General features: G+C 41.1%; 1 protein-coding gene across 1 annotated transcript in view; it reads left to right on the forward strand.

Annotated features, from left to right (window-relative positions):
• The first annotated feature begins 1,895 nt into the window (after positions 1–1,895).
• SLC39A9 (solute carrier family 39 member 9) overlaps positions 1,896–18,449 on the forward strand; it is a 28,577-nt gene continuing 12,023 nt past the window's right edge. The window contains exons 1-6 of the mRNA XM_085870100.1: positions 1,896–2,157; positions 3,002–3,119; positions 8,872–9,087; positions 14,002–14,070; positions 14,196–14,281; positions 15,256–15,390. Coding sequence (XP_085726226.1) covers positions 2,062–2,157; positions 3,002–3,119; positions 8,872–9,087; positions 14,002–14,070; positions 14,196–14,281; positions 15,256–15,390 — 720 coding nt within the window. The 5' untranslated portion in view covers positions 1,896–2,061. The remainder of the gene's footprint in view (positions 2,158–3,001; positions 3,120–8,871; positions 9,088–14,001; positions 14,071–14,195; positions 14,282–15,255; positions 15,391–18,449) is intronic.

Genomic DNA, 18,449 nt, shown 5'->3' on the forward strand with positions numbered 1-18,449 from the left:
GTCAATGGCTGGTGTTGATATGTACACTACATACTCGGTGGAAAGTCATGCTGTATCAATATAGGTATGTTATATACTGTAGGGTGCCCCACAGAAAACCAGGAAATTTGGTACAGTTTATTTTTTTTTAAAAACAAAAGCAAACTTAGATGTAGTTTAAAACAAAGATGCCCTTTATTTTCAAAAAAAAAAAAAATAGATGTAGTGTAAAACAAAGATACACTTTATTTTCAAACAAAACAAAAACAAACTTAGATGTAGTGTAAAACAAAGATACACTTTATTTTCAAACAAAACAAAAACAAACTTAGATGTAGTGTAAAACAAAGATACACTATATTTTCAAACAAAACAAACTTAGATGTAGTGTAAAACAAAGATGCACTATATTTTCAAACAAAACAAAAACAAACGTTAGATGTAGTGCAAAATATGGCAAAATAAATCTTAAATTTCCTGTTTTTCTGTGGGGCACCCTGTATATTAGGAATAATGTACTCTGAGGAATGTAATTGGTATTAGAGTATGGAGTTTAACTTTGTTATTATGTGATGTGTATGTGGTATTTGCCTTCAGCATTATGTACACTAGTTATTGTATTTTTGGGTCGCCGAAATAAGTGACCCTAATTGTCAGTAATTTTGTCTGTTTGTTTGGATGTTTGTTCGTTTGTCATCAGCATAATGGGTAGTAAACGTGGGCCGATTTTGACTAAACTTGGGTGGTAGGTACATCTTATGACCTCGTGCTTTGGAAATTGTGATGGTTGCTTGGGACGCTTTGGTTCCCTCGCAACAACTGAAAAACCTTCAAAATCGGTACCGTTCACGCGAAATCAATTCTGAAAGCCATTATCCCACGTAAGGTAATGAAATTTGGCACGAATGATCTACAGGTGATGTTCTATCAAATATATTCCGGTTTTTGTGATATATGGAATACTTTACCTGCAGCGCCCCCTACAATTAGGGTTTGTGTGAAAATTGAATGCCCCCTAGCGACCAGGTGAGTGCATCGATACGAATGAAACTTTGCAGGTTCATGGTACTCAATTAGTACTACAACTTTGCCTCAGGACATATTGACCGATTTCGCTTAGGTCAGGGGTCAAAGGTCAATTGGTGCAAAAATCGATAATATGTGAGAGCTGGAGGTTCCTTCGTGCCAAATGCTACTCCTCCTAGGGTTATGGTCGGATGGTCATGTAAATTCACACTAATCGTCTGGAATATATTGTGCACAAACTATTGAGCCGGATTTTCGATTTATATCTTTGTTCACCCACAGCACCCCCTCGAACTTTGGGGATTTCCGATTTCAAACCGCATTTTCGGTACTTTTCATTCAAATGGATACCGAGTAGTTATCAGTAGATGGAACTGGATGAGATTTGATCTGCATAATCTTAAGGTGATTCTCTATCCGCTATATGACATCCATTTTGCTCTATATCTTATAGATTCCATGCTCGGCGACCCATCGCCGCCTGCCGGCTTGTGTTATTCTTACCCGATGTATATTTATGTTGTTGTCGATATGCGGATGAGTTTTGTGATAATAAAGCCGACAGAAAAGGTCTGTTGTTGATTATTATCACAACACTCACTGAATTAAAATGATTTTTTCAAAAAAGTGAACGTCATTCGTTTTTTTGCATTTTCATCGCGAATTATGAAGAAATGTTGTTGTTGTTGTTTTTCACTAACAGCAGATAAAATATTTAAGAGCGGTGTATAGGCTTCGCGGTATCTGCTGATATGCTATATATTTGTTGTCCTACAGTAACACAATTTCCCCTCGGTCGATGAGTGTGGAGTATACCACGTGGTAAAACAATGAGTTTTAAAAACTCCATTAATCAAAGTATGAAACAAACAATCAAAAAAAATGAACGGAATGTCAGAGACGTGTAACCGGAAGCGGTAGTAGTAGTAGTAGTTGTTGTTTTAGTGAAGCGCCAAGCTGATTGTAAGAGTGTGGTCGTTGTTGTTGTTCACCGCATTCCAGGGGTGGCCATGCCCCAGTGTCGGTTTCGCTGCGTGTTAAAACCTGCCTTGGAACATGGATGAGCTGCAGGCTGTTTTGCTGCTGGCGCTTGCGATGCTGGCAGGCTGCTACGTGGCGGGTTCTATCCCTTTAATTATCGACTTGTCAGAGGCGAGTGGTTGAACGGTCCATGGACGGTCTCGGCGGTTCGAATCGCACGTTAATCTTCCTTTGACAGTTTATGAACGTACTCTTGGAATCATTGCCCTGAAAAGTTTCCTTTCGTTTCTTTTATGTTTTTAAACTTGGTGATTGTGGGGGGTGAGGGAGTTCACAGCTCCACAGATTTATATCCCTGGTCATGGTGTCTGTTTCTGAACTCCCTATATTATAGGTATACAGGTGAAGGTATTACAAGCTGTTTCAAAAGAAACTGTTCGGTATTAAGCTTAGCACCTCTTGGGCAGAAAGGTAAGTTTCAGAGAAAAGTGGGTATCTCACTTGATCGAGAGTATGTTCGCTTATTAAGCAGCTTGCTTTAGTGCTTAAGCCGCTTGGTGAGCGCTCTACAAGAAACTTGGTAACCGAACACACCCCAGCTGGAGGTGTGACCGTGTTCCATTACCCATCAGCTTGGACCAGCGCTCGCCATGCTGCTCGTGAGATTTTAACCCTTAAACAAGCACTCCAACGAAACTTGATGAGGAACGGTTAGCTTGGTAAGCGCAAGCAAGCCAATTGGTAACAGAGGACATACCTGTCAGTCAACAAGCAGACATTTTATTTTTATGATTAACAAATCCATGAAACATCAATACTGTGTGTGTGTACATATATATGTATATATGTATATATATATATATATATATATATATATATATATATATATATATATATATATATATATATATATATATATTGTATTTCGTTCATTGCATTGTTACTTTTAAAACTGCCTTTTATGAGCAGAACGTTTGGAATTGCTTGTAATGGGAACGAGGTTTGCCGTGTGCAGGAGAAACTGCGATGGGTCTCTGTACTGGGTGCTGGACTACTCTGCGGCACTGCACTGGCTGTAATCGTGCCTGAGGGGATCCACGCCCTGTACGAAGATTCCTTGAAGAGGATACACGGTGAGGATTCCACACTTTTGCTTCATTTGATTTGGAAAAGCAAAAGCACTTCTATAGTGGTGAAGATGGGGTGGTGGTTCAAAAGATGATCCGGTGTTTTGCTCTGCCTTGTTTGGTGGCACACTCTCCATCGAGCTGTCCAATACACACACACACACACACACACACACACACACACACACACACACACACACACACACACACACACACACACACACACACACACACACACACACACACACACACTGACATTACCTGTGGAGACCTCTCGCGGACACGCAACTTACCGCTCTCGTCTAATGGCTTTGTGGCATCATGAGCTTCACCAAACAAAGAGCACGTCGCCACCCTCGAGGATTCCGTGAGCACCAGCACGTCACTTCCTCACATCTACCATATTGCCGTCACCCCCAAATCAATCGGTATGTGCTTTCCAGGTCGCTCTTCGACTTCTTCAGGTGATATTTATCGGTACTTTGAATGGTAGGATTTGATTGGGATTGTTTTCATTGACTCCGCAAGATTATTTTCTCAAGATCATCATACAGCATTTGTCATCATTTGGTAAACCGGGCAACACTGATCTTTCTTGTTGGTACGCCATTCACAGTAAAGGTGATGTCTCGCATCGCAGGCGACAACTGGACACGGGGGGGAGGGGGGGGGAAGTCAAAACTTTGATAAATGTTCTTTCACTTGCATCCAAAACCGCGTGGTAGGATCCCATTTAATTCATTTTTTTATTATTATCATTTTTTAATTACGGTGTGAATTTCGAGTGGTAATTGATGGATACCCTATCCTATGCCATGAAACTTTCTTCATAATATCGTGTCGCAACAATCAGCGTTTGAACTTTTTTTTTGAAATTCTCTTATTTGGAACCTCCTTATCATGACTCGTCAGTAAACGTCTATCTCGGTATTCCGTTGAATTTTGTGTCACTGACAATCTCTCGAATTTAAATCGCTTTTACCACCTTTGGTTAAAATATTTTTTTTATATTTTAAATATACCCAATTTCGATTGCTGCCAACCTGTTTTTCATTGCCTCCAACATGTATGCTTTTATTCACGATACACATTGCCAGGAAAGCTGGATGTAAAGATCACTTTGTCCCGGCAAGTTGAACACAAACACAAGGTCCGATGTTAGAAATTAGAAAAATCATCAAAACACAGACGACAGTCAAAATGAATAATCCAAAACGTCAAAAGAAACCATTTTATTTTTACCTCTGCCACCGGAGGTGAAGGAGGTTGTGTTTTCACCCCTTTCTGTCTGTCTGTTTGTCTGAGTACAGGATATCTCAAAAAGTTGTGTACAGGTTCGAATGAAACTTGGTGGACATGTTGGGTGTGTGACAAGGAAGATTTGATTCCATTTTGGTGAAGATCCGAATCCGGATCTGGATACGAGAATTATTTAACTTTTCAAGTGATTCTTCACCATTGAGAGATAGGGCTCAAAAAACGATATAGTAGCATGATATTTCAAAAATGTATTGGGCCCGATTTGTTCTCATGGATCAAACATTACGTGGCGGAGGTGTGCGCTCCACCAAGTGCCCTTCCAGTTCTCTTCGTTTTTACATTGGTTGGTGGTGAAATACACTGCCAAGGAAGAGGGACAGAGGCACTCGGGTCGGCTGGGCTTGCTTGGACCCACCCACTAAGAACACTCGGAAGAGGCTCGTGGTGAACATGAACCGGAATTTAATTCCTTAACTAGAATTTTTTTTTTTTTTGGAAATTGAAATACTGTTTTTACAATTTGCAGTGTTTTAACAGCCTGCGACACAGTATGGTCAATTAATGCTTCGCCGCAGTGTTTTGTCTACCCAGTAAGGTATGCCTTCTTCTTCATCTATTAAATGCGTGCAAAATTACTCTTGTACTGTACTGTTTTTTTTTAATACTGTTTTTTTTTTGTGTTTTCGATCATCTTTACAAATTTAAATTCCATCAATGTGTCAGAAAGGAAGGATACTAACTTAACATCATGTTGACTCAAATTGGCTGTGTCATTAACAACGTGCAACATGGAAACGGCTACAATAGCATGACAATCACTGTTTGCTTTCAACTTCAGTTCATAAGTTCCCCTTTCATTCCTTTACGTTTGTATTTAACTTGGTCACACCCAGAGTTTATGAGTCTGTCTTCCATTACATCCTCTCAGGCGTCCCTGGTGTGCCAACGGCAAGGAGCTCCGTTTCTGCTGCGCACAGGACAAGTCTCTTAGCATTGCCTCGCAACCCAATATGATGGAAACAATACTTTTATTTTATAACCTTTGACCTTTTGAAATAAAAAAACTACTATACATTTAAAATGTAAAATAAAGAGTTAATTCTGATCACTTATCTCGCTACTTATAGAATACACACAAAATCTACTTCATTAAAATGGTGAAGCTCTTTCACAATCCACTTCAATAATTATGTAAAGCTTGTATTTATTGTGTCTGCGAGCATGAATGTGTGATGCACCCCAGGATCTGTTTGTAGCCTGCAAGCATGCCCCACTCGTTCAAAAATGTATGCTGTGTACAATATATATTGTTCTGAAAGGTCACGTAGAGTGATCTGGTGATTCACCAAAACTGGCTGTTTAACTTGTTTTATTGTTTTCTCGAGTAACAGCATGTGAGAATGCTGAAGAACATGACAATTTCACAGCCATTTTAAAAAAAATGCTGTAACATTTAAACCAGGGCTCTCCAACCTGCGGCCCGCGGTGCCATGTTAAGTTTACATTACAATGTGGCCCACGATATTGCCAATTTGTCAGGGTCAATGATCAAACCGTTCTGTAATTTTTATTATGATTTTGATTCATATTAGACACGTGTTTTTAACACGATTATTCATTTATCATATTCGTTGGCAAGAAAAATATATTCAGCACTAATTTTTGTTTAAATTTCCGCATATTAATTATATTTTTATTTTCCGGAATTTAGCGTCCTTTTTTTGGGTGCGGCCCTCCGCCCCTCACCACTTTGGTTTTGTGGCCCTCCGCCCAAAAAGGTTGGAGACCCCTGATTTAAACACGTATGGTGTGCGAAAGACCTGCATTGAGAAATTGTACAGACAGTCTCATGTGACTTTCATCTCGTTTGATGTTTTACGTCGCAGGGAACTTGAATGATACAAACCGAGCTGTGAGCTGCCATTTTGGTTTTTTTCCCAGAACTATTTAACCAGTGTTTGTCACCTCCTGTGTAACTTGTTCAGGGTAAACAATATATGTCACTGCACAAAATTTGCCCATAATTTTTGCATGTTTTGTAATTATAATCCACATCCTTTTTGAAACTCCCTTGTTGGTCACAAACTGTACCTTATTAGCCTCGTCCTTCCAAGGGGATGGGAGAGGCTATTGTAATCTGTCTGTGTGTCAACAGGTGCGTATATGAGTCCGCACACAGATCTATTTTCATGTCGATAGACTATAATGTATTGTTACGGAACCGGGGTTCAGGGACTACCACGGGGGTGGGAGGGAGGCGTTCCTCGGACCTGTCTCCCTAATCTCCAGCCGCAGATTACTCTGCAGTCCGACGGGCTGCAAACCATTCTTCAGTGCGCACTGTATCTTGCATGCGAGATGTGTTGTACTTTATTTCGTACTTGAGAAGCGTTGTCCCCCATGACGAATGTGGAAGTGCAGGGAAGGAAAAATTTAGGAAGGGGGAAAAAAGGATATGGGAAAGTAATTCGGTGCTGGGCCGGAGGATAAATTGTTTACGGTGAGCGACGGGTAGTTGGTGGTAAAAAAAGAATGAGTGGATTCGAGTGGTGAGGAAGACAGATGTATTGAAGGACGAGAATAAACCTCCGGGGTTGAAAGAAACACCGACGGGATGAAAGAGTGGTTGTTGAATTGAGGTTTGGTAAAGGGGATTGTTGGTGGATTGAGGAAGGCAGAGGGGCGATTGGTGGAACGGACATCACACTGGAGATACACAAACTAACAACATATCCCCCCCCCCCCCCGCCCTCGGATAAGGGGCAAACATCTACCTACCACAGAAACTAATGAAATAACTCATTTTTGGGACTCCTATGTGTACGTGAATCCTCTCCGAGGGGTACATGTCCAAAACCGTCGCACTATATATGCAGTACCTTGGCGAGGATTTTCATTCTTACATGCTCTGTCTTGCTTTCCTTGCGACTCCAGAGGCCAAGGGGTAAATGTTTGATTTTGGATCGTTGTCATCTCAATGAATGCTGTATCTGCATACATCAGGCAGTTTGAATTGATGGACTCGTGCCTAAGGGGCCAAATGCCATATTCATGTTTATATTTACATTTGCTGTATTTCAAGGCAAGATTGTATGGCAAATCAGAACAGAGCAGTGTTAATAGTTAAGCTATCATCATGACTTGTCTGACTAAGCGTAACTGAACATGGATACCGATAAGTTATCTCGATACATGCCATTACTAACAGAGTTGGAATGTTGTTTTTATATTTTCACTGGATAAAGGTGAAGCTTTGTGGTGGCGTAATGGTTAAGGCAGCTGGCTTAAGATCTTAAGGTCCTGAAATTCATACGCCAGGTGGGTTGACTCGGCCCGTCATCCTTCCGAGGTCAGCAAAATGAGTACCAGCTTGCTGGGAAAAGTGAGCCAAGTATCCTGTGTCGGAGTGTCGACCGATCCAGGATTGTGCCCCGAGCCCAGGGGTCGGCAACCTGTCTGGCTCGCGAGCCATATCTGCCTCTTCGACGATCCCAATGTGGCTCACAGAGCCTCCAAGTTTATTGGTACAAATTCACATATAAACATCTATTCAACAGGCCAAACACTTAATTGAAAATGTTACGATATTTGTTGATAAAACATTGTACGGGTTGTAATTTTGTGGTGTCTATTTAGTGTAAACATTAAATTTCTACGATTTCATAATTACACTTGCACAATGAAGTCGGCTCCGTTGATTGTTTAATTTTACGGTTGGCTCTTTGTGCCCCAACTGCTCAAGGTTTTAATTTAATCTGGCTCTTCTGCACAAAAAGGTTGCTGACCCCTGCCCAAGCCAATGAAACTGCCTCGGCGGTGTTATGCCCCTAATGGCCCGATAAAAGGTCGAGTCATACAGTACATTGGATAAACTAGTTCTTTACCAGTGGATATATTGTTGTCTTCTACGAAGCACATGATTGTTATCTGCACTTGTGAGTAACATTAAGACTTGAACTTGGTTGACTGTGATTATCGTTTGCTTTGTGCCGGGCATCCGGTCTTGCAATAAGTTGTGAGTGGTTTGAAACTGTACCAACTGAAGGTTTGCCATACCCTTCCACCACCTCGAGGTACATGAACCGTTCGTAAGATACATTTGGAGGCGGTGATTATTAAAAGTGCTCACATCCACAAATATGGACAGGACTGTCTTCTTGAACCCCCACCCCCCCCCCCCCCCACTCCTCACCATCTCAACAACTTTCCTGAGAAATTGTCGAGCTGTTAAGGCCCCCAGTGTAATGGCCATTCTAAGATCTCATATCGTGGTTACCTACATTGTGAAATGTAAATTGAATGTCATTCACTTACACAGCTCTTAGTGGTGTGCAACTACCTTTTGGTGTGAAATACCTGTTACCCATTGTATTTAATACACAAAAAAACACAAGTATATAATATATTGCAATGGATCGGAATTGGCTTCTTTTTTCTTCTTTTTTGGGGAAAGGTTCTTATTTCGAATGATCATGTGATTGTGATGTGTTTTGCATAGATGAACATGGGAAACCTCGAGGAGTACCACTTTCTGAGGGAGCAGTGATGAGCGCAGCAGAAGCCGAGAAGCCTGTGATTGCAGTTGGGCATGACCATTCGTACAGTGAGGATTTTGAAGAGCTACATGCTCTAATTGGGCTGCCCCTCGTCCTGGGGTTTGTGTTCATGCTGCTTGTGGATAGATTTGGACACGGTCACAGTCATGGCACTGAAGGTACGGATGCACTGAAACGAGATCGGTTTGTTATGCCTCTGTCTATGAAGTCACTGGAGGCATTGTGTTTTTCGGGTTGGCCGTCCTGCTGTCCGTCCGTGATAGGTTTTTCTATGGCTGAAGGGATCTTTATAATACTTTGTCATTGTGCAAGCATGTATAATGATGCAAAGGTGAACTCATTAAATAATGAGGTCAAAGGTCAGAGGTTCTGTTAGGTAAAAATTCTGGTACCGTGCTAACTTGTGAACCATTGATGAGATTTTGACCAAATTTGGTATAACTATATATGATGATGCAAAGATGAACTGATTAGATTTTGGCATCAAGAGGTCAAAGGTCAGAGTCTGTCATAGGTTTTCGTTCCCATGCTAACTTGTGAACCATTGGTGGGATTTTGACCAAACATGGTACAAGTATATACGAGTATTATGATGCAAAGATTTAGTGATTAGATTTTGGCATCAAAGGTCAAAGGTCATGTCAGGTGAAGATGTGATTGATTGAATGGAGATCCGTTCAATCAATGGGATACAAAAATGTAACATGTTCAGCCTGGCGGAGGTATGCGCTCTACCAAGTGCAGTTCTAGTTGTATTTTCATTCACCCCAAGTTCAACTTAAACTTCAAAGGTAGCTAGCTTTCCTTACTGGCAGTTTGTGGGTGACTTCATGAAGTTTTATCTACTGGCCACAACCATGACTGCAGTGATGTTATTCTCATTAACTACACTTGCTTTTGATAATGAACATCAGTTGCAAAACAAAGTTATATTTGACATTCTTAAAGTGTTAATTTACCTGATAACGGACATCATTCATGTCTTCATCTTTTTCAATTATATTTGTTAATCTCACGAGGCCTTTAAAGGCCTTGGTGTTTTCAGTCTCTCAAGACCTGAATATCTGTTTTGTGATCACTAATACGAAATTGATTTCTGTTCACACACACTTACCAATACATTTTTTTCACATTTCATGTCTTAATTTACCCAGAATGCAGCAGCTGCTCCCACCCTCACTGTTGCTGAATTTTTTTTTTCTTTAAAAGCAGGAACATGATCTAATGTTCCAGTTTAAGCTTTTAATTAGGGTACTCAGTCAAATGGACTGGGTAACCTATTGTTTTTCTTCTGTTTATTTCTTATCGTTGCGGGCCAGGCGTCGGTTGCGAGCACGACCGCTTGGTGGAGCAGTAGGGTCGACTCTACCGAACACCCGGAATCTAGATCGTACCTTTCGGAAAACTCCACAAGGTACGGGTCCCTTACAGGACTGTGAATCGTCAATAAATCAACCACGTGGAACAGGGTTATTTGCCAAACTTCAAAATACCTAGAGGCCCACGTGGCGAGCTACCGAGGATTCACACCCTCGATGGCACTCGTACGGGACGAGCCGTATGCGTGCTCGACCCGTGCGTAACCCGAACGGATGGTTACCGAGGTCCCGTCGGTCCAAATGCACACCACTACTGCAACAACGGCCTTCTTTAATTCCCTAACACGCACCGTGTTAAACCAATGAAGAAAACACAGAAACGAGCTTATACATTTAATGGGGGATTTATTTACAATAGGGAAAGGGAAGACACAGAGCAGAATTAACCCCGAATATAGTATTGCAATGTACAAAGAGCAAGCACTTAACAATTTCTACTTACAGACAGGCCCACTGACAGATGCACACACACAGAAATGGACCCCAATGGTCTTTATTGAAGGCCTCCAGCTCGAGGACAGGTGAGCTAGAGACCAGAGCCTGCGCTTGGACCTGTCCACCTCGTGTGGTCTTCGACGATCTGGTTCGGCGGGACTCGAACCCGCAGCAACGATGCCACTCCAAGCACCAGGGACGGAGGAAAAGCGTCGGATGCCAGGTGGACGAGACGAGAGACGACCCGAGCACTGCCAAGCCGACCAGACCAGACGAGTCGATCTCCGGCACCTCGAACCCGATCGCTGCCAAGCCAAACAAACGAGGATGTTGTTGTTGTTGTAGTAGTAATTGATGTAACAAAAAGTCTAACTATAAAATAATTCACAGCGCACGTACAATTATTCACCCATTAAACAAAGGGGAAGGAATCCTGACTAGAAACAGACTTATCGATATAACTGTTCTATAGGTACCCTGGCTGTTGTGTGCGATGGGTTCCAGATTCGTAACATTATTTCTCATTTCTTTCTTATTTATTCTTTTTCCGCCGGCAATTTGCGGGTTCTTTCACTTTAAAAATCATTTTCTCAGGAACGGTAAGTCCAATCGACACGAAATTTTCACCATAGTATGTATCTTTTTTGATAGCAAACTCAATTGATGATTGTGACGTCATAGGTCACGTGGTACGGGTGCCATCTTGAAAAAAAACGAAAACATTTAGACCTCTGTATCTCTGAAACGGTGCAATGGAAATATATTTCGCTTCATACATTTTAATGAACTCCCAATGGGGAAGAGGGGTGATTTTTCGTGACATCAGTGAAGCGGTATCCCGGTGAAAATTCGTCAAAGAGAACGCTGCATATGAAAATCTGAAATTTCTTGAGCATCATCAACACAACAATTCACCGCAGAAAAAAAAATTGTGACGTCATCAGTAACTTGGTTCACCAACCATCTTGTTTTTTTTTTTGTTGTTTTTTTTAATCTTCTCCAGAACGGTTGGACAGATTGAAGCAAAATTTTACACACACATTCCCCATGACGTCCTTTTTCAAATTTGTTAATTTCTTATTGATAGGTCACATGGTTTGGTGGCCATCTTGAATTTACCCAAAAACCTTCAAACATCTCCAGAACGGCTGGTCAGATCAAGGGGAAACTTCACATAAGTATTGCTCACGAGTTGTGAATATAAGTTTGTTAATTTCTAATTGATAGGTCGCTTTGTTTGGCAGCCATGTTGGATTCAAGAAAAATATTAAATAATGTTTTCTCTGGAATCACATAACCTATCAAAGTGAAAATTTGCAACTATCATCTTCCATCATGTCTGCATTCATAGTAAAAATTATGATGTCAAAAGTCACATGGTTTGGTGGCGATCTTGGATAGAAAAATGCACCTTATCCGTTTAACATGAAACTTCGCACACGCATTCCACTACAGGATTGGAGGTAGAATGTAAATTTATGATGTCATAGGTCACATGGTTCATCAGCCATCTTGGATTGAAAATTAATAAATTTTAAAAATCTTCTTCTCCAGAACGGCTGGACAGATTGAGGCAAAATTTCACGTACACTTTACCCAAGACATCCTTTCAGAAGTTTGTTAATTTCTAATTGATAGGTCACATGGTTTGGCAGCCATGTTGGATTAAAAATTATATTAAATAATGTTTTCTCTGGAACCACATAACCTATCAAAGTGAAACTTGGCCACTATAATCCACCCCCATGCCTGCATATACTTTACCAATTATGACGTCACATGTCACATGGGTTGGCGGCCGTCTTGGATAGAAAAACGAACCTTGTCTGATAAACACGAAACTTCAAAAACGTGTTGCACTACACTATTGGAAGCAGAATATAAATTTATGATGTCATAGATCACATGGTTCCACAGCCATTTTGGATTGAAAATTAATACATTTTAAAAATCTTCTTCTCCAGAACGGCCAGACAGATTGAGGCAAAAATTCACACACACTTTCCCCAAGACATCCTTTCACAAGTTTGTTAATTTCTAATTGAAAGGTCACATGGTTTTGCAGCCATATTGAATTTACCCTAAAACCTTCAAACATCTTCTCCAGAACAGCTGGACAGATCAAGGGGAAACTTTACAAACATATTGCACACGAGCAGTGAATATAAGTTTGTGAATTTCTAATTGATAGGTCACACGGTTTGGCAGCCATGTTGGATTGAAGGATAAATATTAATTAATGTTTACTCTGGAACCGCTGCTTCTATATATGCGAAACTTCACAATTATAATTTAGCCGAACCGTGGGTTTAAAATTCCAACCCGATCAGCCACGCGGTTTGGCAGCCAGAATTATTTAATTATTTGAACCTGAGAACTTTCAGATATTTTTTTTTCCAGAAAGCTCACTTTGCTGCACCTGAATGCATTTGAGGGTGCAGGAATAGCAATTCAATTGATACTGACAATGTCCCCAGGAAAAAGGGCGAACTGTATGTGTGTGTATATATATATGTATGTATATACATAATATTTAAATATGTGGAGTGAGCTGAGCACTCACCCGATCTCCATTGGACATAAAGTCCCCATTAAAAGTGTCACCTCCAATCCAGAGCCCTCAACCCCACGACTGTCATACAGATAGATTGCATGGTGAACATCAGTTAAACATCAAACAGAACCGCCTACCTCGATTTTGGGATTATTTTCCCTCAGGGCGGCATTCCGATAAATATCTTACCAATGATGACCACGTTCATCATTTATACATCAATCGCACCTCCTGACATGTGAGACATATTGTGCGGCGATGCTCACCATCACAGCCAAAAGGTGCGATTGACACACACTCACACTCACTCACACAATTCATATTTTTAACTAATCAAAGTTTGGATTAAATCTCCACTGATAAAATGTTTGTGCACTGGGTGACAACACCGGCAGTATGTACTGCCAGTTCTTATAACCCATGGTTCTCGATCCTGACCTTGTAGATCAGCTGGTTGCTCTGCAAATGTTCTGGCATCGTTTTTGCAAGGTGGCACATTTTATCCTCTTTAAGGAAAAAGATTGATACGATGAAGGTAACTTATAGAGCATCATGGTGTTTAATGTAAAGCAATAGGAGAAGAGGTGTCATCAAATTATTCTCTACTTTGTTTTCGAGTAATGGAGACCATGGTCGAGAGGGGTTAAAGTGTACTGTGGATGGATAAACTTGTTTTTGTGGTCTTTTGGCTGCCTCTGGAGCAGATGCGGAAGGAGGAAAAAGTGGAAATTCAAAAGTGACGACGACGTTGGGCCTGGTAGTTCATGCAGCAGGTGATTATTGGTTTGGGCGATGAGGGAAAAGTGAACAAAAAGAAAAGAGCATGGAAAAGGATGTTCATGAAGAATTACTGGCATCAATTAATGGTTCCTTTTGTTATGCATGTCCTGGTTCTTAGCGGATGGTGTTGCAATGGGCGCGGCTGCATCTTCCTCCAAGACAGCTGTGCAACTCATAATTTTCTTCGCCATCATGCTGCATAAGGTGCGTTTACCTTTTTGCCTGCATTCCCCCTTATTTCATGCCAGCACTTTTACATCAAATTTGAAATTTCATTCCCTCTGCTGTCTTCTCCAGTGCATGCATGCATGCACGCGCCTCTCTATCGATGTTCAATTGCTACACTTACATCACATATTGAGAATAGGAATGTTCATTTATTATCCACACGGTTTTTGAAGAAGAAAAAAACAGGGAGATATCTGTCTGTCTCTGTCTGTCTGTCACGCTATCTTCTCCTAAACGGTTATGCAGAAATTCACCAAATTTAGGGATGATCACCACGTGGCACGAAGGTGCAAGAGCAGAATCATCTTTGGCCTTGCCCCCTGGGGCAGGGTCAAAAGATCAAGCACATTTTTAAACATTTTAAATGAAACTTGGTGTATGCAATCAACATTGGGGGATGCATGAAATATGTAATGAGTTTTTGGGATTTGACCTCTGGCTCATGCTCCAGGGGGTGGGAAGTTGGGGTCGCAGTGGTCAAAACGGGAAAACATTTTACTCAAAATCTGATAATGGGTCTTTCCTGGTGTCTTTTTGCCATCTTTAAACTTTGCTTGAGGTGGGAAGCGTGGGGATTTGCAACGGTGTGCCATCGACTTCACCCTAGTTCCCATTTGTCTTGAGCAGTGTATATCTAGAAGTGAAGTTGGAAGATTGTTTTTGTTCAAGTCGGTGAGAAACTCAAAATCGTCGAAGATGTGCCAATATTATTTTTACTTTTTAATATACAAATATATCTTATTAAATTAAGAATATATATATATATATATATATATATATATATATATATATATATTTTTTTTTTTTACTTCTACAATTGCTCATTGTTGCGTTTTTGGAGTGCTGTTACCGATTGTGAGTATGTCACTGCTAGAACTGTTTGATCTCCCCATGGAGGTTATTGTTGATATCCAATTGTTAAAAATGTTGATTGTTGCATGTCATGTCAGGCTCCAGCAGCATTTGGCCTCGTGTCGTATTTGATGCATGGTGGGTTGGAAAGAAATCGGATCCGAAAGCACCTGCTTATCTTCTCGCTTGCTGCACCGATTCTTACCCTAGCCACCTTTCTTCTGCTCAAGCTGGTAAGTTAAGTCAGGGGGCTTTAGGGTGGGGAAGAGGACATTCAAAAGTGACGACGACGTTGGGCCTGGTAGTTCATGCAGCAGGTGATTATTGGTTTGGGCGATGAGGGAAAAGTGAACAAAAAGAAAAGAGCATGGAAAAGGATGTTCATGAAGAATTACTAGCATCAATTAATGGTTCCTTTTGTTATGCATGTCCTGGTTCTTAGCGGATGGTGTTGCAATGGGCGTGGCTGCATCTTCCTCCAAGACATCTTCCTTGGGGGTTTCATAGTTTTTGCAGCATTTCTTGCTCAACAAATACAGTAAACCCTTAAATGTCGTGGGGGTTATGTTCCCGCAAAACGTTGCGACATTCAAAACCACGATGATTCAAGCCAATTACCGATGATACCGATGGGAATAAGGGGTTTAGGTTCCTGGGCTTTGAGAAAATACAGAGGAATGTGGGCAGCAGCCAAAAGTAAACACATTGCAATTGAGATAAAAATGTGAAATAAACATAAATCGGCTTTTTGATGACGTCTCCTGCTGTGATGATGCAGATTAAACATTCAGAAGCAATTAAACTTGCCCCCTGACCCCCACCATTGCTTCCCTATCAATTGGTCAAATTGTTTTCCTTTTGTAATCTGTCAATGTGTTTCTTTCATAAATTATAAACGTTGCCTGCGATTGGTGATTGGACAAAACCACAATATTTTTTTTTTGTGCATCAAAACCACAATATATATTGAAATGCAAGTTTTCCCTGTAAATGTGCATCACGTCATGCCGTCTCCATGTGGGGGAGGGTATGACAAGTCCCACCATTTACAGTCCAGTTTCCCTGTCCTCACATCTTCCAGTGCAGTGAGGTGTTTTGAATTATAAGCAGTAGGTATGTTTTTGCTTCATGCACGTAACCCAGTTGTTGTTTTTTTTATTTAATTTTTTTTGCCAATACAGAGTTGTCTGTTGCCTGTACACCACCCAATTCAAGGTATGCGTCAGAAGAACGTGTTGCATGCTTGGAACAAGATTACCCATTGATCTTGTACTCTGCTGGTCTCACAAAGTTACGGACGGATTCGGACGGAATTTGGTGGGCAGGCTGGGTGTGTAACGAGGCCAAAATGTTTAGATTTTAGTGAAGATCCGATTCCGGATAGTGGAATTTTATGTGATTCTTCACCATTGAGTGATAGGGCCAAAATTGATATACTGTATCACACGATATCTCAAAAAGTTATCGATGGATTCGGATGAAACTTTGTGGACAGGTTGGGCATGTGCGAAGAACGAATCGATTCGATTTAGGTGGAGATCCGGATATGAGTTTTTATTTTAATATGGTTATTTTTAAAGTGATTCTTCACCATTGAGAGATGGGCCAAAAACGATGTATAGCATGATATTTCAAAAAGTCGTAGACGAGTTATGACAAAACTTTGTGGATAAGTTTGGTCGGTGACAATAACAAGCTGACGAGATTTTGGATCAGGTCCAGATCCAGGTCTGATCTATTGGTGAGATACAAAACGTAAACTGTTCAGCCTGGCGGAAGTAAGCGCTCCACCAAGTGCCATCCCAGTTTGTAGATGTGATCATTACCTGAGCATATCAGAGTTCATGTTTCTCGTTTTCATATGTGAGGAGAATGTAAAAAAAAAAATCCCCACAAATGTTAAACTGGTTATACAAATGTTATCAAGAGTATAGTCTAGGACCTGGCTTAGACATGTATGCACTTAATTTAGGAGAGGATAACTCAACTGTTTGAGGTTAATATCACCCCAAGGAACAACTTTGGATGTGTGCCAAAATGTCTATCTGGGACGAACAGCCCGAAAATGACCACGCCCTTTTTAAAACTATGTACCCAATTGTCTATCACTCTATGGACGCTATTATCACTCACTCAGCCTGCTTTTGATTTATTCATAGCTATAAGATCCAGAGAGAGAGAGAGAGAGAACGAGAGAGAGAGAGAACGAGAGAGAGAGAACGAATGAACGAACGAACGAACGAACGAACGACTTATCCATCCAGTGTCACAGAGATAATATCTCATTATATTATAGATAATATCACACCATCCAAGCAGCCTTTCAAGTCTACCTTAAGGAAAGGGCATCGCTGTCCCAGTCCTTTGATTACTGGAACACATACGTTTCCCACCTGTTCCCAATAGTCAGGGATCTGACCAATTCTCTGCGCTCTTGAGACTGGATTCTCTACCTCAGTGCTATGGAGAGGGCAACTTCACTGTTCTTCTTTTTTGGGAAAACAAACTACTTTCGATAGACACCATTATTCCTACAGGACTGCTATCAACTGAAGGAGAAGTTCCCACTCCTCTACAACTCCTACATGAATGGTGGATTTGTCATGAACACCACCAAGAAAGGTAGTGGAGTGCCCTTTGACCAGGCGCTAGAGCAGTGCTACAATCGGCCTGCCAAAGTGAGTGGGGGGATAATTGGGGTCACCAGAAAGAAGGAAGCAGTAGCTCTGTGGGGAATTATCAAGCATAAAAAAGACCAGTACGTTGACCTCCTGAAGATGAAGGATGATGTCGAAGAAGAACTCTCACTTCACCACGACTTCAACCCAAGTACTGCAACTAAGATAGTTGGGATGGTGCAAGACATAGAGGAGTATCTCCTGAAGGTATGCAGTCCTCTACAAGACCAGGTAGCACTGAAGAATGTTCTCACTGGAGAAATTGTGACCAATGTCAATGTAGACAAGTTGTTGTGCTGTATCAAGGAGGGCAGCACTGCTTGTGCTAATTTTATCGATGATCGACTCAGAAATAGGTCGATATCGATACACTCAACTATTAGCAAAATCAAGTTTACGTCCCCTAATACCACCTTGAAATTGGCTCCCAAAGCAGACATCAAAGATGAGACAATCAAAGCTCTCATGTTTATTGAGTATGGGAGTCACTGGGGGTTCATTGTTGAGGAGCTACTCAAGCATGAGATCACCAACTCTGCATTCTTCTTGGTTGACGAAGATGGTTACTTGAGGAAGAGTACCAAATCACAACTTGGGACTGAGCTGCTGAAGTT

This window comes from Eptatretus burgeri, chromosome 2 (genome assembly GCF_056783735.1).
Source record: "Eptatretus burgeri isolate ZD-2024b chromosome 2, Ebu_testis_v1, whole genome shotgun sequence".
In the NCBI taxonomy this organism is placed as follows: Eukaryota; Metazoa; Chordata; class Myxini; order Myxiniformes; family Myxinidae; genus Eptatretus; species Eptatretus burgeri.